Genomic DNA, 22,789 nt, shown 5'->3' on the forward strand with positions numbered 1-22,789 from the left:
TTATTTATTCACAACTCATCTATTTATGAGTAATCCGCAATAAAAATAAATATTATTTTAGGCCATTATCGCCCGAACGTTTTCAATTGCAATCAACTTAATAATATTCAATTAATATATTTCATTATGATATGCATGTATATAATATTTCAATATCCGTATGTATGTCTATATATCAATATGACGCTGTGAGTTTTAGTAAGAAGCAGCTACTTCACGCACAATGAAGAAGCCCTATCCAATGATTTATAATCTAGCTATGTTCTATTTCTATCTATTAACACATAATTTTCGCATATATATATATATATATATATATATATATATATATATATAATATATAATATATATTACGATTGTTTAGTAATTATACACACAAATATTGTTACTGTAATTGAATTTTTGGAACGGTAGCTGCAGTAATTCCGTGAAACCTTGCACTACGACGTAATATTGCACAGATGGCCTCTTCAAGTCGCACCACAAGGCGGTGGCCTACAGTTAATGGCGTCCACATTCGCGAATGTCCCGGTTGCCAAGTGGCAACGGTGGCCTATAGTTGTTGATCACCTGCCCACCGTGCAAATCGTCACAAGGGCAATCCTCGGCCACGTCGTAACAACGCAGACTCCTAAAGGCTTCCAACTGTAAAATAGTAAAGATATTTATTTATCTCTGCCTAACATCAGTATAACACAAAGATAGATGAGAAGTAATAGTACCTACTAAATGAATGAGTACATATGCCGAAATGATTAATAAGTGAGTGACGTTTTTCATTATATTAAAAACAAATTTTAATTATCCTGCCAAAGAAGGGATTCATCCTTCTAACGTATATATTCAACTCAATAATTAGATTAAATTATTGGCCAACTCTCTACAAAACATCTGTAGTAAAAATGATCCATAAAAGCGGAAAAGATCCTAATATGGTTACCTCATATAGACCGATCAGCCTTCTACCAATTGTTTCAAAAGTGCTCGAAAAACTCCTGCTTCAACATACTTTAACTAGCGCGAATATATTTCCAGAACATCAGTTTGGCTTTCGGTGTCAACACTCTACAATTCAACAGTGCCACAGAATCGTAAGAGTCATCAACAATACCTCCGAGGCCAAACAATTCTGTTCTGCGGTTTTTCTAGATGTGAGCCAGGCTTTCGATAAAGTGTGGCACAAGGGACTTTTATCGAAGATTAGATCTTTACTTCCATGTGGTTATTATAATATTCAAGAATCTTATCTCGCCAATAGGAAATTCAAAGTACGGGTCAACACTGAAACCTCAATATCTCACCAGATTGAGGCAGGAGTTCCACAAGGCAGTGTTTTAGCGCCATTTTTATATATCCTCTTCACTAGTGATTTTCCAACTTTACAATCAACCACAACAGGTACATTTGCTGACGACATAGCAGTTCTTTCAACACATGCTGATGCACCTAAGGCTTCGCTAATTTTACAAAGGCATCTAAATGTTATAGAGGATTGGACAAAAAAATGGAGAATAAAAATAAATGAGAGCAAGTCTAATCATATAACATTTACACTGAACAAGACAACATGCCCAGGAGTACATTTTTATGGCCAAGCAGTTCCAAGCACCGAATGCGTCAAATACTAAGTATTTAGATCGCAGGCTCACGTGGAAGGACCATATTTGCGCCAAATTAAATACTATAAAAATTAGAACCGCTGAACTATACTGGCTACTGGGACGCAAGTCAATTTTATCCATTGACAATAAACTTCTAATTTACAAGGCAGTAATAAAACCCGTATGGACTTATGGCATTGAATTGTAGGGCTGTGCAAACAAATCCAACATAGCGTTAATGCAACGTGCCCAATCGAAAATATTGAGGCAGATTACTGATGCTCCGTGGTTTGTTAGTAATAAAACTTTACACGACGATCTTCATATTGATCTTATAAACAGAATAATACAAATCAACAGTATAAAACACTTTCAAAAACTACAACATCATTCAAATCATATAGTCACTCAGCTTCTTGAGACATCAACTTCAAGAAGACTGAAGAAGAAGCTGCCCGAAGATAATATCAAGAAACCTTAGAACTACCACAACCTTATATGAACAGAATAGTAGAATCACTTATTGAAGTGATTCTCTAAATATGATTGTAATATCGATCCGATAAATTTATATGTGTGTTTGAAAGTGTGTGTGTATGTGTGTGAGTGAATGACATAAGCCAAATAGCTCATAGAATAGTCATGTATTCTGATTGCTATTGAAAATAAAAATTAAAAAATTAAAATTAAATTAATTATTCTTTACTAACCTGTTCGTGGGACACTTCAATGGGCTCCTTGAACAAAATCCAAGTGACACTTTCAGAGCATGGTGGCGTGGTTAGACTTCCAGGGTACGTCCAATATTTCTTATTCTCTGGGATCAACTTGGCTGGGTCTAAAGGTCCAGGAATTGTAACTTTGTCACCTTTATGCATAACATATGGCAGAAGCTTCACCAATTTATCCAACTCCTCGTGTTTTTCGCCCACCTACAAAAGAAATGAAGAATTAGGGGTGATAAAAACATTTATGATTTTAGAATAACTATAAAGGCACTTTTAAGAATATTTTTTCCTTATATTTGAAGAGCATTCCAATCATAACTGTAATATATATGCTGTTGTGTATAACCTTCATTGTCATTTCTTTAAGACAACTTTTGAGTAGACATATCTATGTTTGATATACTTTTGTAATTACCATTTCTCTAATGCTGATAATATTTTTTTAATTTGATGCAGATATGCAGAGGAAGTGCTACTTTTAACTCCCCATAGGGTAAGTTATTGTAATCGTCCAAAAATCAAAATTGAAATTTTTTGCATTTCTTCGCGTTTTGAAGAATTCTAAACATTTTGGTATACCTCAGAAAAAATGGATGTGTATGTGTGTGTATGCATGAATGGATATAATTTTTCGTCCACGTTTTCGGGCGCACGGATCAACCGATTTGAATGATTCATAAAAACATTCGATTCCTGATGATAGGTAGATGTGCTGCTTAGTTTTTGGCAAAGGTAGGTACTGCCATTTCGGAGATACGGAGCCAAGAGTGCAGAGAATAGAAATCGAAGTTTTGAGAAAACGGAGCATGCGATTGGAATGAGCCACAAAAGATTCAATTCGTAATGAAGGGGAAAAGTGGTGATTAGTTTTTGGCAGAGGCGGGTCCAGCCGTTTCGGAGATACCGAGCTAAATGTGCAAAAAAGGGCTGTTTTTGAGAGAACTAAGCATCCGATTTGAATGATTTTTGAGAACTTTCTGCTTGTATTGACGAAACGATTGCTTTTGGGAAAAACGTTTTTTTTCAATTTTTTTTAGGTTTCAAAATTTTTTTTTTTTAATATCGAAAATAATTTGGATTCTAATTTTAATTCTAACTTAACTTCTTAAGCTCACTTATGTACTTCAAATGAATAATTTTAACTTTGCAATTCAGTTTATATTATTCTTATAAATATTAGACAATGTCCTTCATTTTAATTTCGAATGATTAAGTTTTGTTTTTTATTTTTCTGTGAACATATATAAAATATTTATAATAATCTATTTGAAAACATTTAATATTTCTCGATTATTTCATTACAGTACGGAAAGTTCCAAAAATTTGCCTTAAGGCACGATGCCGTACACCACTAGTTACTTGAAAATTTAGATCAATATTTTCAAGTAAAAAAAATAATTTATATATGTTTTCAGAGTTTTTCTCGATAAATAAATAGCATTGCGCTTTATTAATTTCATTTAAATGTTAGAATTAAACAACCAAATTGAGCTCATTATTAAAATTTGAACAATTGAATTACCAGAACCTTAAAAAATCATTTGAAAAAGGCACAAGTCGATTATATACAAGCTTTTTAAAAGCCTGCGCATATGAATGAATTTGGGGTGACAATTAATTAAATATTGAAATCTTAGTACATGATATATCCAGTTGATGTAAGAATTATAATGCAAAAAATGTTTCAAATATTCTGAAAAATAATGACGTTAGTAACAATCAATCATTTATCATTAATGACATATCACATTTCGGATGACAATTTCATGATGATTCATTCATCTCGTATTGCAAAACAAAACTAATATTTTTTATCATTCGTCTTTGAACATAATTATTGAAACGTAACAATGCAGGATGTGTGATCGAGAACTCTTTCGCATATAATTGCATGTTGCGTAACTGTTAATATTAGCACACATGCGAGATGCAGGTCCGAAGTAGTGATTCATTAATGTCAACTTTAATTTAATGATATAAAGGTAATTTTGAGAAAAAAATCTCTTCAAAATATTTTTTAGAATCTTGACCAAACATTTAGAAATTTAATCCAATACCATCATATGCGGATATTGTACATGAATTACAATCATAGACCACAAATTGCAGTGTACATACAAATATTTTTCTTATTATTTTTTTTAAATTTTAATTACAATTTGTCACACTTAGGAGATTCAGTAATTATTTTGATGTTTATTATATAGATTTTTGAATGGGTGGCAACGCAGAAGTTGTCCAATTCAATTATGACTATACTCGGAGTATTTGCTGACATATTCTAAAAATTATTAGTTTGACTTTTAAGCTGATTTTTTTCAAAAATCACGTATTAGATTTTCAATGTAAGCATTGGTTGTAATGCCTAATAAATGATATAAAACTCCCATGTTTTTAATACTCGTCATAAAAAATTATATGTAGAAAAATTTCATATAATAAAATTTCTCAAAAAAAATTTCATTTTCATTTCATATTTACATATAGAAATTATATTTTTAATAGACTCAATATTGTTACATTCCTTTTGCATGAATCCCCAATTACGTTCGCCCGCAAAACGCTTTTCTTCTTTGATCAAATCTAATTCACCGAATGTGTGAAGTGACAGAAAACCAATTTAGTAAAATATGAAGTACAACAATTGATTGCACCAGAAAATTTGTCAAACTAATGTTATATTTTGACATTTAGGCCTTTTATAGGTTAGGATTTAGTACAGAGATTGTGAAAAACGCTCGAATAATCAAGGGCATCGATTTTTTATTGTTTCATGACTGCCAACTCATGCGACTACTTGACTCAAAAACCTAGCCGTAACATAGTTTTTATCCGTGAATTGGCTAACTGACTTGATTTATAATTTGCACTTTCATAGATAGTCAACATATGTGTAAAGATGACAATTTCTATATTTTCTTGCACCTTTGGTTATTGTAAGTTTGGTACTGTCAATTTTTGCTAGCGTCAAATATTCTGCGTATGAAGACCGAATCTCAACTTTGTGTTGATTCTTGTGAACGTAATAAAAATAAGTAAAACAAATTTGATATATATTTTATATACCTGTTAGAGCAGAATATCGTTCCGTAACGTTCATCATCCGGCATTTCTGTACAGTGTGAAAGCGCCCGACATACAAACGTTATAATTTCGTAACGATGTTACGATTAAACGTTATAATGCTTGCGTAACCTTCTGGAGACAGGATGATCAAAAAGTCGGCCTCATTGTTAATAAATGGGATATATTAGGACTTCAGTAGAGTTTCACAATGATTGCAAAATATATTTAGGATCTAGTAGACTTGCTATCTTATCCTACTGTTAAGATACGATCATGTTTGGCAACCAATCAATGTTCTACGGTTCGACGACCCCCAGAACAACCAGTGTCTTTGACTTCACAGTTTCTCAAATGAACAGCTTTTGAAGGAAAAGAGAGTATATATAGAGTAATATTTGTTACTGAAGTATTCCGGTATTATTAAGGTTATTATTATGTAATTGTATATTTTAACGCAATTGCGATAAAGAGAATGATGTCACAGTATTATTTATCACATTATGTTAAATATGTAACAGTTCCGACTTACAATTAGTGTACCTGATTCGCACTTGCTTATTCTTGAAAAATAAAGAATAATTGGTTGCCATACAAGGGTGATTTATTATATTATCCTTAACAACAAGTATTTTAAATTTCGACACCACACCACACTATCAATTGTAACGTCAAATTCTATATCAGCAAAAGTAATCAAATTCTATAAGACATAATGTGATAATATAAAAATTAAAACATAAGTTCTTTTCTTGTAATAAATATTGCAAGTATTAAAAAAGTTTATAGCGAATTGAATCTTAAGTTCGTCAGAAAATTAGTAATTACTTGAAGCCTTGCTTCAAAAAGTAAAATAGATTGCAAAAAAGTAAAAAAATTAGAATAAATTATGCTCTCTACCATTAGCATAGTATTAATATTTTTTTAAAAAGCTTAGAAAGATTTATTAGAACATTCAAACAAAATCTGTAACAATAATATCAACCACATATAATTATAACGCTGTATATTTTAACAAAGTCTGGGCATAATTAGTAGTTTCACAGTGCATTTATTATTGAAATGATGATTATTCTCATGTAGGTTACAAGGCTCTATCTATGATCGCAAATATATTATTTGCTATATGTTAATTATTATTTAAAATTATCATAGATTAGATTGATTTCTCTGGGATGTTATCTTGATAAGTATCGATTCCAATTTTGTCCCGGAAACTTGTACCTATACACATAATATTGTTATTATGTGTATAGGTTTAAAACTAACTTAAAAAAACAAAATTAACTTATATTATTACCCGCATTAACCCTATTCCCGTAGGGTGAAGTATAATAATCGCAAAAAATCGAAAATGAAAAATTTTATATATCTTTACTTTTCAGAGGTTTCTGAACATTTTGGTATACCTTAGAAAAAATTGATATGTGTGTGCATGTTTCGATACAATTTTTCGTCCACGATTTCGGGCGCACAAATCAACCGATTTGAATTATTCAAGAAACATTCGATTCCTGTTGAAAGTAAGATTCAGTTTCTGAGAAAACGGAGCGTTCGAAAAGCGTTTAGAAAAAAGCCATTTGGCGGTCAAAACTATCATTAGACGAATGCGCATATTTTTTTTTCAAAATTTTCAAGATTTTAAAAATTTAAAAATAAAGTACGGGAAGTTCCAGCAATTTGCCCTAATGCACGATGCCATGCACCACTAGTTTAAAATGTATAAAATCCATTTAAAAAATATCTTCTCTAACGTATTAACTACAAATTTTTAATCGGCACCGTGTTGACAACGTGAAGTCATGTTTAAAAGATTTACACATTCGAAACACCTATTTATGGCCATACAGGTATATGATGAAGCAATTATACAGAAGCTGATGAACCGGTAAGTTTCAGTTTTTTTTGGTTTATTGCATATTTGCGTGTCTTCTCAGCATTTTTTTGCTAATTTAGTTAATTCAAGCTATAAATCTTACTGCTACAATTCTAATATATTGTCACTATATGATAAAAGTACAATACTTTTGTTAACTTCCCGTAGGGCAAGTTATAGTAATCGCAAAAAAATCGAAAATGAAAATTTTTATATATCTTTACGTTTCAAAGGTTTCTGAACATTTTGGCATACCTTAGAAAAAATGGATGTATGTGTGTGTGTGTGTGTGTGTGTGTGTGTGTGTGTATGTGTGTGTATGTATGTGCGGATACAAATTTTCGTCGACGATTTCGGGAACACGGATCAACCGATTTGAATAATTCAAAAAACATTCCATTCGTATTGATAAGGAGACGTGCTGATTAGTTTTTGGCGAAGGCAAGTCTAGCCGTTCCGAAGATACGGGGCAAAAAGTGCCAAAAACGGTACCTCCGTTTTTAAGAGGACGGAGCGTCCGATTCGAATAATTCAAAAAACATTTTACTTGTATTGACAAGATGTAGAATTGATCATATTTTCATGAAGGCAGGTCTAGCGGTTTCGGAGATCTAATGAAAAAAGTAAAAAAAAATGCCATTCGGTGGTTAAAAATGATCATTAGACATATGCACATCAAATTATCAGATATTTTATAGAGATTTTAACAATAAATATATTTTTTTTTTACATTTCTATGGGTTCCGTACCAATGCTTATGCGTTAGACGGCAGCGCGGCACTTGCGAGCTTTGACATTTCGTCTCTATGCAGTTCAGGCAGTGCGATTGCTTTGACAAAAAGTTCAGAATTTCCAAAATATGTCAAAATGAAGAAAACATTTTTTTTCAAAAAATTTTTTGGTTTCAAAAAAAAATTTTTTTTTTCAAAAAAAAAATTTTTTTTCAAGAAAAAGTAATTTTTTGTCAAATTTATAGTTTCTCAAAAATCTTTTTCGAAGTGAATTTTTTTCAAAAATGTTAATCGTTTTTAAAAAAATAATAATTTTTGGTACGGGAAGTTCCAGCAATTTGCCTTAAGGCACGATGCCCTAATTGCCTTAAGATAAAATTCCACTTACAACTAGTTTGATTTATAAATGAATGTATTGTAATTTTAAACATGTTGCATATTTTTCATTATTACTTCTCGAAATACTGATAATTTTTTTGTTGATGCACCAAAAAAGGAAAGGTCCATAGCTTTAACCTCTAGGCCACGGAGAGCCTAGTTGCAGTATTTAACGTGAATGATTTACATTTGTCATTGTTTTTAGTGATGCGCTGGTTTCATACAGCAAAGGCGAAATATTTTGCGCAAAACATTATGTATTTTGGTAATACCATTAACATTTTAAAATAATTTTATTAAATTATAGCCATATTATTCGATCAATCCAAAATAAAAATTTCATGGGTATAAATGTATATAACATTGATCTGGTATTTCGTCAGAAATATTCATCAGCAGAGTTGGAATAACAATTTATTTAATTTATGTCTTGTAAAATTGTTTTTTTTTTAACTTAATTCACTTTTTTCATTCACTATTTTTTATTGTTTATACCATTTCCAGGGTTCAGTTGGTCACCCCACCCACGTGTAAGCTTTTATAGAGGTTGTAAAAAAACTTTAATTGAATCTAACTTAAAATTAACTTAAATTAGTAGTTCTAGTAAATTAATAAGCAGTGCTCATAAAAAAAACTATCAACCAAAGAAAATACTTTTGTTATCGATTTTCAAATATTGCCTCTACTTTCAAATATTGTTTTTAAAAGCTTTACTTATTTTTTAAGATATCGGTGGTTTAGCTTTTAGCTCCGCCTTACCCTATATATCTTAAGATATATGAAATATGAATATTTCGTTAGTCTAAAATACTTTCAATGTATAGAAATAATTGTACAGAATTGCTCAATAATAGGTAGTTTTGTGATATGCAAATTCCTCCTATTCAACTTTTGTTAGTACGTTTCTTTTTATTCACTTATAAAAAATGTTGCTTCATTGAAATCAGATTTATATTCAATGGTGAATTCTTAAAATAGCTAAAATCATATAATGGCTTAGTGAGTAGTCATTTTTATTAGAAATATATTCCAGTTTCGGTTCTTGAAAATCTTTGATATGTTAATTTGTGTACAATCAAAATAGTAATCTCTATCGAATACTTTATTACGTTTTATATACCTATAAAAAAAATTAGAAATTATCTTAAGAGATGCAGGCTTCAGAAAAAACTGTTCATAATTTTTCACGTAATTCTAAAAAATACTGCGATGAACAAAAAGTTTTCAATAGACTTAAAATATGTATAATTTCTTTTGCGATATGCAAATTCCCATTGTTCGACTTTGTTAAATCTTTGCCTATTTGTAATGAAATCAGATTTCTATGGTAAATGCCAAAAATCTTAAAATTGCTAAAATATTATTAAGGTAGTCGTTATTAATGAACAATATATTGATCCTAAAGGTAAAAATATAAATTGAGTTCCGCCCAAGAAAAATAAAAATTCAAATCAATGATTTAACAACGATTAAATCTTATTATTAGATCTAACGAGTATACTGTATTGTTTGATGCAACAACTAAGTCATAAAAATAGACTTTATCGGCACAAGGAAATAGTAATAAATATATAATTAGCGAAACAACCATAAAAGTCGATAAATGCATTTGACGCGAGAACGTACTTAAACTCACGAACTAAAAACTGCTAGTATAAATTATTTTTTAAGTTTGTCTGTCTATTTTTTTGTTGATTTTATACTAAAGTGTTTCATGAAAAATTATCACTTTCAAACGTTATTTACATTTAAATCAAACAGTCGAAAACTGTACGTTTAATTTATTCAAACGTTCCGTTACAAAAACATACACGAATATTAATTTAATCTAATTGCCAAAAAACTATTTTAGTGTTGAATCCATTTAAAATTAGCTTTAATTCTGGAATTATTCCAGTTTCTATATTCTCAATTTCATTACTCTATGAATTATATTTCAATGGATCACAATTATAAACTCCTACATGCTGAATTAATACTGTATATTAATTAAATATATACTATAGAAAATCACTACATGTTTTGAATTATCAAACTTTAAATAATAAAATATATAAGATTCAGTTCTTTACGTATTTTAATTTTCCACCAAACCCATAGGCACAATGTTTAAGGGGCACAACTAGTGTAACCAAACCGCCTAAAAAAAGGTGATTTTTGAGAATTTATATTAAAAAAATACTTTATCAATCATTTCAAAATTTTAAGAATATATTTACACATGTTTTGAAAATACATAGTAAAATTTTTGAAGAAAAAAATTAAATATTTTTTACGTTACGACCCTTCACTGCAGCAGTGATTCCGGCCTTCTACGTGGATAAAATTAAAAAAAAAAATCTCATGAAACTAGATAATATTGTCTGTAAAATGACCTACGATAAAAATAATAATCAAAAATTGACAAAATGGCGGCATTTTAAAAAAAAAGTCGAATTTTACCAAAAATTTTGGTCGTATTTGGACTGCCAAAATTCGATTTTTGATCCGATCAAAAAATCGATAGTTCATTTTACGGAGAACTATATATAGAACATGTAAAAAAATTGATAGTGATCGGATCATTTGTTTTTGAGTAATCGCTGCAGCAAATTCGGAAAATGCTGTTTCGAGAAAAACGCGTTTAAAGATAAAATGATCGTTATACTATATACTATATAAATACTCTTTAAATGGCTGTAACTCATAAATTATTTAAGATATCTATTTAAAATTTTGGTATGTTATTTTTCAGGGTATAACCTATCAAAATATGAAAAAATTGAAAATTCGATTTTTTGAAAATTTCACACTAATTGTGCCCCTTAAGCAAAAAAAGGTAAAATAGAAGGGCTAAAAGGACTTGACTTACGTGTAAAGAGAAAATACAGGGAACTGAAAGCTGAAGCATAAAAATAGAAAATTGGAAGGGAAAATCGCAAAAAGTGTATAACAAATTTAATATTGTTTACAACATAGTAATGAAAATAATAAACAAGGGGAAAGGGCACTATACATCATTGATGGTTTTTGAGATATCGGTGGTGGAACTTTTTACCCGCGGATCTTTAAGCCCCGCTCTACCCTATAACAATTTGCTCAAAATCAAGAAGATATGTATTTTAATGTGATTTTTAAATTAGTCTTGCGACATTTTGAGAATCACCAGATCGACGTACAAATGGCATGATATGGAAACTTTTCAATCGATATTTATATGCATTCACATATTTCGCTATCATTATGTAAAAAAAGAACACGATGATAATTAAGCAGAAATATAGATAGAATATTGCAAATTGATTCTCATGATTTATTCAGAAGAAACGCGTCAGACATTCCGCACCACTTTAGAAAATTTATTTCAAACTCAAACGACATGACAAAGAGGTAGAATCACATGATAGTTAATTATTATTCAGGAAAAATATATGAAATGTGTAACAGTTATTGACATCAACATGCTTTGATTAGTGATAACGAGTGAACCAAATAAATCTCGTAAGAAGGTGTTAATTTAGATCAAAGAAAAAAAAACTGGATATGCTCTTTTCTGGTGCTTTTTTATATTTATTATCTTCCCTTAGGATGATATAACTGCAAAAATATGATATTAAATTTATTATAAAAAATATAGTTGATTTGTACATTGTGAAATTACTGATAATTTTCTAGCATTATTGCTAGCTATTTCTAGCATTATTATGTGTGGTTTGTATCAAGCATAGGTGACTCAATTTTCTCTTAAACAAATGTATATATATATATATATATATATATATATATATATATATATATATATATATATAGTAAAAACAGTCCTAACAGTGCATTGCTACATCAATAAAAAATTGATCAGTATTACAGAAATTGTATTGAATGCAACGTCGTATATAGAAAAAAAAATTACGTAAATATAAAAATTTATATCCCACCAACAGAAGGATTTTGAGCGGAAACACATTATCAAAAATTGTAATCACAATCTCATAATTTATGTACACGTTCGTTGACTTCCTTGTTTGCATAAACTTATAGAGAAATTAATTTGCAAAATATGGAAGTTCTTTATATAATCTTCAGCAATTACACCTACATTGGCGTAGGTACAATATATATTGTAGGAACGACGACTGTGGAAATGAATGATGCACGACTAAACGATTGTGTTACTAGAAGAAACAGAATCAGGGCGCGTCAACCTTTCCAAGGCGTTTAAATTGCTTAGATCAATGATTTATTAATGTCAAAAGTAGCGTAATGAAAAATGATAGACTAAAATACATATTTATTTATTTATTGTTGAACAAGTCAGTGACAATATGAATATATATCATTTCAGGTTCTCATCAGTCTCACTCAAAATTAATAACCAATTGTTAACACTATTTTGTGTATCTAATTCCAAAAATGTGCGTCAAGATTAAATCCAGTAAATATAATACTATGTTCTAAATTCAGCTCTCCATATTAATGTGAAATTCAATATCCAATCAAAAATTAAGCAATTGAAAAATGAGAAAAAATGAGATGAATGAAATGAAAAAAAAATTAATTATAATTAAATTATATATATATATATATATATATATATATCACAAATAATATAGAAAATATTCAGAATTTTTATTTAATATCATTTTCAATATTCAGAATGTTTAGTCAATTTTCAGTATTGTATTGTATTGTCAATATTAAATAACTATTGATTACAACTTGTGAATAAATAAAGTAAAGCAATTTGTTTGGGTAAACTTCAAAGTTAAATGTTAAAAATATTTTAATAATCTGTATTAAATTCGCCATATTTAAAAAGAAAATCTTATCAAACATCAGAATTAGTTCTCAGTTCATATTCACTAGCAATTGAAATTTATTTTGTATTCTATTGCAAGTATATGTCAATAATTCAAAGTTTATTTATAATATCCTGATTTATGGCTAATATTTTGAGTTCTTTCTTTTATTGGAAGGCACTGAAGACATATATAATAAAAATACAACAATGTGTAGATAAGAAATTAAATATATTGGATGGAATTCTAGAAATAAAAAAGAGCGTTACCTCATTTTAAATGTTAAATCATGAAAGTGAGCCAAATAAATTTTTGCATTCCAAAACTATCAGAACTTATAAGATTAGCTATTAGCTACGTACGTTGCATCTCAGTCGACAACTCAATGGTTGTCTTATTTCTTTTTGATAAATTTATTAATATTTCGCAACAGACGATGAATATTTTATCGATGCAGCCTTGTGGGGCTATTTTTGCTTGGAAACATACAGCAATCTATTATGCTGAAATAACACTACTGCTTAATATCCGACTGTTCAAAGCGGGTAACGTACCTAAAATTTCTGATTCAAATCCCATAGCACTAACAACTGATCCACAAGAAGCCCAAGCCAAATAAATAAAATAAAGACAAGTGATTTGAGTAGGAAATATATTAAATATAAATATAATAATATAAATAATTCTTAAAATCAGAAAGAGTTTTCCGCACATGCTTAAATAATAAGTTACCAATTTTTCGTAGAAATATAAACATACAAGACACGAAAAACAAATGATTTTTCATAAAGAAACAGCATTAACTGTTGCAAATCTATCCGCCAAAATTTAAAGCATAAAAAACTGAAAAAATAGGTTCTACTACTCTGGTATAAACAAAAATAACGTGTCGAACTATTTCCTTTTGCATAACGAATTTGATTAGCATTTGACCTTCAGCAATAAGATCTTTTTCTCAGAATAATCAAGAGACGTTACGCTAGAAAAAAATGTCTAAAGGTATTTCATTAGCAAATAAAGTAAAAAAACGAGTCGTCACCAAATATAATTCTTTTTTTTTAATTAATAATGATGTATCTTAATTTCACTTCAAGATGTTCGTAATCACTAATGCATATAAAATGGCATATACAACATATCAAACTAATACAGAAAATTAACAAAATTTGCATAAAATACCAGATAAATCAGTGTTTCTCAACATGCACCGCAATTATAATCACTAGATGCATTTATGACAATTACTCATATCGTACGAATATGATGTTTAAATTGAAGTGTATATATATATATATATATATATATATATATATATATATATATATATATATATTTCATTGAGCAAGTACAGTAAAAATGGAACTATGTATATTTTAGTAATATCAAATTAAAATACAAGTCATAGTTCAAATCTTATCTCCAAATTTTAAACTACATTTTTCATTGCATCCATTTTCGGCCTGTTAGTTTTTTGTTTCATGGAAAATTTTATGTGGTAAAACAATTAGGTTATTCCTTAAATCTTAAGACGTAATTTATGTACCTTATAAGTATTCCCGTTAATAATACATGTGACGTATTCTAATTTATGCAATAAAAATTTGAATATGTGACATCAATTCGAAGCCAAAATGCCAAATAAAAAATGTGAATATACAAACATTCATGGGTGTACACAAAAATGTACTTATAAATAAACATAGTATGTAAATAACGATATTCGGTTAGCTTTTTTTAATGAGATTGAATATATATCTAGTTTTTGATTATGTAAGAAAAAACGCGGATTTACCAAATCTGTGGTATACTTATTAAAAAGAAGCGATCGCAGCCGTAAAAATTACTAATTTAGTAATCATATATTATATATACGAGTATATATATATATATATATATATATGAATATATATATATATATATATATATTCTTGAAAATAATAATAACATTCAAGAAAATGTCTCAACGTCGAACAATATGTATAAATTCGAATAATTTTGCTAAAATATATAATTACATTTTTTAACAGCATAATCTGTTGTGATTATAATTTTGCTAATGGCTATTAGAAGGCAACCCAGTGGTTGTTCTATATTTAATATAATTTTATTAGTAATACGTAAATTATAAACATTTTGACACGGACACTACTCTAAACTTTAATGATTTTTTAACATTAAGCCACTTAAGCCCATAATATTTTAGGATGTTCGTTAATACCAATAATCCTGCTACTGTGCAAAGTTTCATTAATTAATAAAAACATTATTGAATAAACAAATAATTCATTCGCTTTTTCTAATAAAAACTTATGCTAATAAAAAAAACTTCATAAAAAACCGCTTGGCCGATTATTGTACTAGACTGATCAAATGTTCGAATTTTTGAAGGTCAAAAATCGGCTCACATACACTTTTTTTATCACATATATTAGTTTTTTCAAATTTGATCTCAAAAGATTTAGAATGACTTCAATAAAACAGGAAAAGTCGATTTTACTGGCGAAAACATGAACATCTTTAAATATGCATAAACTTAATTAAATTTCAAAAAGTAGAAAATGCCTTATCAGGTTTTGTTATAGGGCAAGCTAATAGTAAAATCCAATCACTAAACGTTACATTACCAATACTTCCCTAATTGTTTGATTAAGTTAAATATATAGGTAATATTTGATCAAAAAATGATGGCTGCGATCTCGATAATTATTTCAGCTATATCAATCGTTGATGTATTTAAATACTTAATTAATAGTAATAGCACCTGTTCAAATACAGGTGTTGATTTATTAATAAAATATAAAGGCTTTTTGGTGATTATTTTTACCAATTAAAGTTCGTTCATTTATATCTTATTATAAATGAAATAAAAATATTTTTAAGAAGACAAATAATCAATATTCAAAAAAACCGTCACATCGCTAAGTCGTCGTACCCAAAGATCACATGTAAACATCTGATTTTCAAATTGTGCAGATATTTGAAAACCTAGAGGAAAAAATGCACCGACGTTCACTGTCAATCATTTGACCCATAAAGCGTCAAACGCCGCATAAATTACAGCAGCTGAGCGGCATTGACGCTTATTGAACCAATAGCCTGTAAAATTGATTCGCGGATGAGTTGACATTCGAGTTGGATTGGACATTGAACTATACAGAACAAATATTAGGATCTTTACTGGCTTCATAATAGACTTAGCGACTCCATAAGATAGTGAGTCATTCATATTGATAATAGATGAAGACTTTCATTTCATTTGAAAATTGTAATAACGATAGTGACCAGTTGTCACATATAACCCTTGTGCTTCAACACAAATTGTGAGAGCATTGTGATTGCATTGAAGCAATTATTATTTGAAATTTGTATATATATTTAAAAAAATGAGGCCTTTAAAAAACTTCGAAGATTGTAGGTGTAGAACAGCCGTTTGTCCTAGTAGTAGTTCGATGCAAAAATTCAAAATCTTAAAACTTCTAGCGTACTATCAGTATACAAATAAAATTGGTTTTTCATATTATTAACAATATTTTTTCATTATTATTCCGTTTTACTTTATGTATTATTATCCAATTCAAACTAGTAAAAAATGATTTCGATTTCTTTACACTTCATACAGTTTCATGCGGATAGTTAAAATGCCGACGTATTCACTTCATATTTTTAATGTCAAAATTCATAACAAGAGAAAATTGCTACAAATTTTTCTGATTATGAGTTAATTCCTCACCTTAAGGAAAACGCCAAGTACAGCTAATCCGTCAGGCATACCAGCGGCTTCTGTAAACGTTTCGTATTTATTCTTGTTCCAATGGACAAGGTGGAGCTCTCCGGAGAAGCTTTTTCCATCAACAGTGTGTTCGGAACCTCTGCCATCTGAGCATCCCCAATGACAGTGGAACTGTTCCAAAGAATAGACATCGTGCAAAGGACCTCCTTGGAGTTCTGCAAATAATAAAAAAAATGAGGATTACATGTTGATTCGAAAGATCTTTACTAATTTCACATCCCATCAAAAAAACATATATGATAAAGTATATAACGATAAAATACTACGTTAAGTAGGGTAGATATAGTAATGGGCCGAAAATCGAAAATGAAAATTTTTGCATTTCTCAATATTCTGAAGGTTTCTGAACATTTTGGCATACCTCAGCAAAAATGGATGTGTGTGTGTTTTGTTTGTGCGCATTTTTTCGTTCACGGATCAACCGATTTGAATGGTTCAAAAACATTCGATTCCGTCAAAGGTAAGTCCAGCCATTACGGAGATAAAGAGCAAAGAGTGCAGAAAATGAAAATCGAGTTTTTGAGAGAACGGAGCATCCGATTTGAATGTGTCTAAAAAACATTCAATTAGTAATGCAGGCAGGCCCAGTCATTTCGAAGATGCAGAGCTAAATATACAAAAAATGACAGTTTTTGAGAGAAATAAGCATCTGAAATAAATGATTCAAAAAACTTTCTGCTTGTATTAACAAAACAATTGTTTTTGGAAAAAAAAATTCACTTCAATTTTTTATCTTTTTTTTTGTATATCGAAAATAATTCAGATTTCAATTTTAATTCTGGCTTAAGTTTTAAAGCTCACTTATATACTTTAAATAAATATTTTTGACTTTGTGATTCACTTTATATAATTCTTATAAATATTATACAATGTTACAGTATTTATAATAATCTATTTGAAAGTATTTAATATACCTCGAACATTTCGTTACGGTTCGGAAAGTTCCAGCAATTTGCCTTAAAGCACGATGCCATACACCACTAGTTTAATTTAATTTTAAATAGTTGGTGATAAAACAAGAACATCCGATCCCATAGGGCCTTAAAAATAATAGAGTATTGCAAAATTACAATAGGTTCGATTCCCGATGTGATCAGATCAATTACTTGATGCGTTCTGAATAAACGAAACAAAATTCTTTTGATGGCCAGCGGTGGCAAAATCGGTTAGATCGTGGGCTAGCACCAACTGGACCCAGGTTCGCTGGTTCGATTCCCGCTACCGCCAAGCCTGACATCAGGCAACTTTGATGTCAAATTTCCACTTGGGGTTATAGATCACAATATAATTCCAAGTGGAAATCGTCCTTCGTGGACATAGTTGCATCATACAATCATATGCACACTATTAGACATAAGAGCTAATATATAAAAACCCCACACATAAGAGAAGGATGAACCGATGGGTTGCTTCTCATATCAATACCATAGGTCATAAGTCACACACAAAAACAGCTTATAGAACAATAATAAAGAGTTCTGATTGTTGTGGAAACAATAAAAAAAATAAAAAAATGGGTCAAGAATAACTTGCTGCACAATAATGCGCTAGTTCATTGATAATTCTTTTATTATCGATTATTCGATTAAGAATGACATTTTACTGGTCGGCTGCCATGCATCTCGTAAGTTGTATTTGTTTATGAAAGAAATACATTATATAAACAAGAAGCTATCTAAATCGACATTCTGAACGACATCCGCTCAATGGAATTGAATTGGCATTCGATATGTTTTTGAATCGTGTAAAAACTCGTATCCGGCGGTATTTTAAATTAATAAACTAAAAAATTCCAAAACAAACTCTTTCGTGATAATAATTCTCGTTTTCTAGTTTAAAACTGAAATAAATTTCATTTCATGATAAATGAAAGCTGAACTGTGTGGTTGTGTCAGGAAGTCAAACATAGTTAAACAATATTTCGGAACACATAGAAAGTAAATAAAATTTACACTTATTATTGAAAACTCTATAAAATATCTAATAATTTGATGTGCATATGTCTAAAGATCATTTTTGACCGCCAAATGACATTTTTTTACATTTTTTACTAGATCTTGGAAACCGCTAGACCTGTCTTCCCAAAAATTTTGTACAAGTACAGTACAAGTAATATGTTTTTTGAATTATTGAAATCGAACGCTCCGTTCTCTTAAAAACTAAATTACCATTTTCGACACTTTTTGCCCTGTATCTTCGAGACGACTAGCCTGCCTTTGCCAAAAAGTAATCACCACGTCTCCTCCTTATTAATAAGAATCGAATGTTTTTTGAATTATTCAAATCGGTTGATTCGTGTTCCCGTTCATTTTCGATTTTTTGCGCTTACTATACATACCCGACGGAAAGTTAATTAAAATATGATATTGATAGGAAAGCAATTGATATTAGTTGTTATTTATATATTGGTTAATATTTTCACGTGACAAAATCTTTTAATTAATAATATGCAATGCTTATCTAGTAAACAAATAATGACTATTGTAAACTTATGAGACTATGAAAATTATCACATACGATCCATAATACCCTATTAAGATAAGGATACGTCAATATGTCTAGTTTTAAGATGTAAAAAATGTATTTGACTTAAAATGTAAACAGATAAATCTCTAATGATGAATATCTCTAATGATATCGATAACAATGATAAATGTAAATAGATAAATTGGGAAATTAAAGCCAAATGAAGCATTATTAAGCTCATATGATGTGATATGAAATTAAGTAAATAATAGTATAAAATTTTATTTATATAAAAAATGAAAATAATAAATTACTTGGATTAACAGGTGGGGCTCATGGCATAAAGCTTCTCATGCATCTTCATTGAAATTCTACGATTCTAGATCAATTAAAATTGCAAGCAAATAAGGCATTAGACCTGCAACCCACAGCTTTACACGCCTATGTGTAAAATGAAGCACGTGACAAATCTTTGACAAAAAGCAAAAAAACGCCTTTCTACAATGATGAGTTTATTTGATATTTGTTATTTGTTGTGATATAATTGGTTTGGTTTTCACATTATAAATGTACAATTTCAAATTGGACCTATGTACCCCGCCCTTTGCTAAATGCATACATTCCACATACATTTTTAATAATAAAGTAAATAAAAATAATAAATAAAACCCCATAAACGTGAGTCTTATTTCGGCAAGTTTTAATAAGATCGACATGCACTTTATCCATCCATGTATTGGTTCGGTTCCCTTGATATAATTTTGTCATTATGTAGTAATGTGATATTTCTTACGATTACCATGATCAATAATAACATCAATTAATCATAGCATTAAAGTAATTAGGTAGTATCTAAGATGTATCTTTAATATAGGTATATTGTATTCACTCGCCATTATCATATTAGTGATAAATAATGCATAATCTATTTTCAGATAATAATTTGATTACACACTCGGTTATCACCATGTCAATAATATCAGAACTTGTGTGCAAATTAAAACAAATCATTTAGTTAAAATTATTTTACGACGATTAAGAATTAGTTATTAAACTAGATAGATGGAAATATTGATAGAAATAGATAGAATTTTTGCTAAAAACTGCGTTTTATTCTAATAAAACACCAACACTGGATTTCTTTTCAAAATTTTAAATTTTTTTTCCGGTTTAATTTCCTTGCACATGCTTTCAGGTTTTGCTTTCAACCTTCAAACACTCAGTGTCGATGAAGAACTTGTAAAGAAAGTATTTTGAGCAATTTGTCACACGAATCAAGCGAAACGCTGTTGACCTATATATGAGCTAATTTAAGAGCAACATTTGGACAGATTTTCAAAGCTCTACTTTGCCAAAGAATCGTGATCTATGATTTGCATATGATTATGAGAGTCATATTTTATGAAAATGTTGAAGATGTAATGTATCATAAATATTTGGATTATGATTTCAGAGTATGTGCGGGTTTGTTTATTTCTTGCTGCGAAAATAAGACGTGACTTGTTGATGTTGAAGCAGACGCAAAAACCTGTTTTATTTTCGAAATCGCAAAAGTTATATACAAGACTGAATAACATAGGCGTAGCCTGGGGAGAAGGCCCCAAAAATTAGTGTGGCGTAGGATTTATAAAAGAACCGATATTTTAGAAAACCGGTTTTCGACCAGTATTTTTTTGAAAAACGGTTTTAACCGATTCCGAGTTTCGATAATAAAACTAATTGCTTGAATAGTTTGAACAAAACCATTTTAACAGAAAATTTCAAGTGAATTGAGTAAAGTTTTTGAGTAAAATTATTTACTGTTTAATTTTATTGATAATTTTTATGAAATTGAGTAGAACAAATAAATAATAGTTGACCAGGATTAATTAACATTGAAAACAATTAATTATATGTTTATTATGTACAATTTTTACATATAAAATTGGAAATACGATTATCAATTTGCAACAGTGTTTTCACCAAACTGGTACGATTGGCTTTGTTATTTTCATTTTTAAGTGTTATTCACACATTGAAAACTAGTATTTTCTACTAAAAACCGGTTCCAGGATTCCATCATTTCATCCTTTTAAACCGATATGAAAACCCTCTGTGACTTCAACGCATTTTCAACAAATTTTTGAAATTGATATTATATACGTTATTTATTTATAAAATTATTTGACATTATGTGGCCAAGGCTTCATCGTACCTTGGTGGCTAGAGCTTTGAGCTTTCTATCACAAGTTCCAGTCTTAGACAGCCTAATGTTAAACAGTAGTGACATCGGTTTCATTTGGAAATAAAGATGAAAATACATTTTCAAGTGCGAATAGACCTTTGCAACATTGCTGAAATATCATAATTAGAAATGCAACCATATGGTTGCCTCCCAATAGCGTTAAAAAATGAATAAAAACTATCCGTTAGAACAATCGACGGATTTACTTCTATTAGCGTCGCTGCCTAGAATTATATATAGTTCAAAAGAGATAACAAAACACCTAAAAAGTTCTGATTGTTACTAAATTAAAATTTTTAAGAAAATATGTGACCAAATTGTGATTCCTCAAAATTGTGACTACGCCTTTGTATGTTGTTTTTATAAAAAGGCATCTCCATAAATGGCCAGCATTTTGTTATTTCAATAACGGCCTTTATACAGTTTTTACAAAGACGCAAATGGGATTTTTTAGATAGATAAAAACTTTTAAGATAAAGCAAATAATAATATGTATATGTACAATCCCATAAAATAGATATATCAATATTATGTTCTTAAACGTTTTCGCATCTGAAATATACTTGTTTATCATGAATAATATAATTAATAAAAAATCGTGCATTATGGTAATAACCATCATCAAGTAAAAAACGCTAACAATCAGTAAACAGAGTGAATCAATCAGACGATCACCGTTGTCAGGTCAATTAGGTGAAGGTTTGTACAGTTGTTGAATAGTTTGTCACATGCATCGCAAGTTTATTAAACCGATCATTCCTTGGAGGCTATTCAGATACTGAGCATCATACTTAATAAAATGAAAGCTCATCTACATTAATAATCATCGTAAACAGGATCTAAATAAAATTATCAAAAATCGTTCAAATTTGAAAATTGAAAATTTAAAAAAGGTAAAAAAAATATTATTAAAATTCATTAGCAGTCTGAATATATATTAGTAACAAAAAATACAAATCAATTTGTTGTAAGGTTATTGATTTTAACTCCAAAAATTGTCAGCTATCATGTAGACGTCTTGATGGATTTTCTCGCCCTGCTCTTCGCTAACATCTCCAACATTTTCCAAAAACCATTCTAAATGAGAATGCGGAAAATTAATTTTGAGGCTCATGTTGTATCTAAGACCTTTTAGATTCGATAGCATGCTTTCTACA

General features: G+C 29.5%; 1 protein-coding gene across 1 annotated transcript in view; it reads right to left on the reverse strand.

Moving 5' to 3' along the window:
• Positions 1 to 364: 364 nt before the first annotated feature.
• LOC113378114 (carbonic anhydrase 13) overlaps positions 365 to 22,789 on the reverse strand; it is a 113,952-nt gene continuing 91,527 nt past the window's right edge. The window contains exons 3-5 of the mRNA XM_026618638.1: positions 16,883 to 17,097; positions 2,312 to 2,533; positions 365 to 645 (exon numbers count right to left, since the gene is read on the reverse strand). Of these exons, the coding sequence (XP_026474423.1) occupies positions 502 to 645; positions 2,312 to 2,533; positions 16,883 to 17,097 (581 nt within the window). The 3' untranslated portion in view covers positions 365 to 501. The remainder of the gene's footprint in view (positions 646 to 2,311; positions 2,534 to 16,882; positions 17,098 to 22,789) is intronic.

This window comes from Ctenocephalides felis, unplaced genomic scaffold (genome assembly GCF_003426905.1).
Source record: "Ctenocephalides felis isolate EL2017-DRISC unplaced genomic scaffold, ASM342690v1 CF-g0.4_SCAFFOLD_01886, whole genome shotgun sequence".
Taxonomy (NCBI): domain Eukaryota; kingdom Metazoa; phylum Arthropoda; class Insecta; order Siphonaptera; family Pulicidae; genus Ctenocephalides; species Ctenocephalides felis.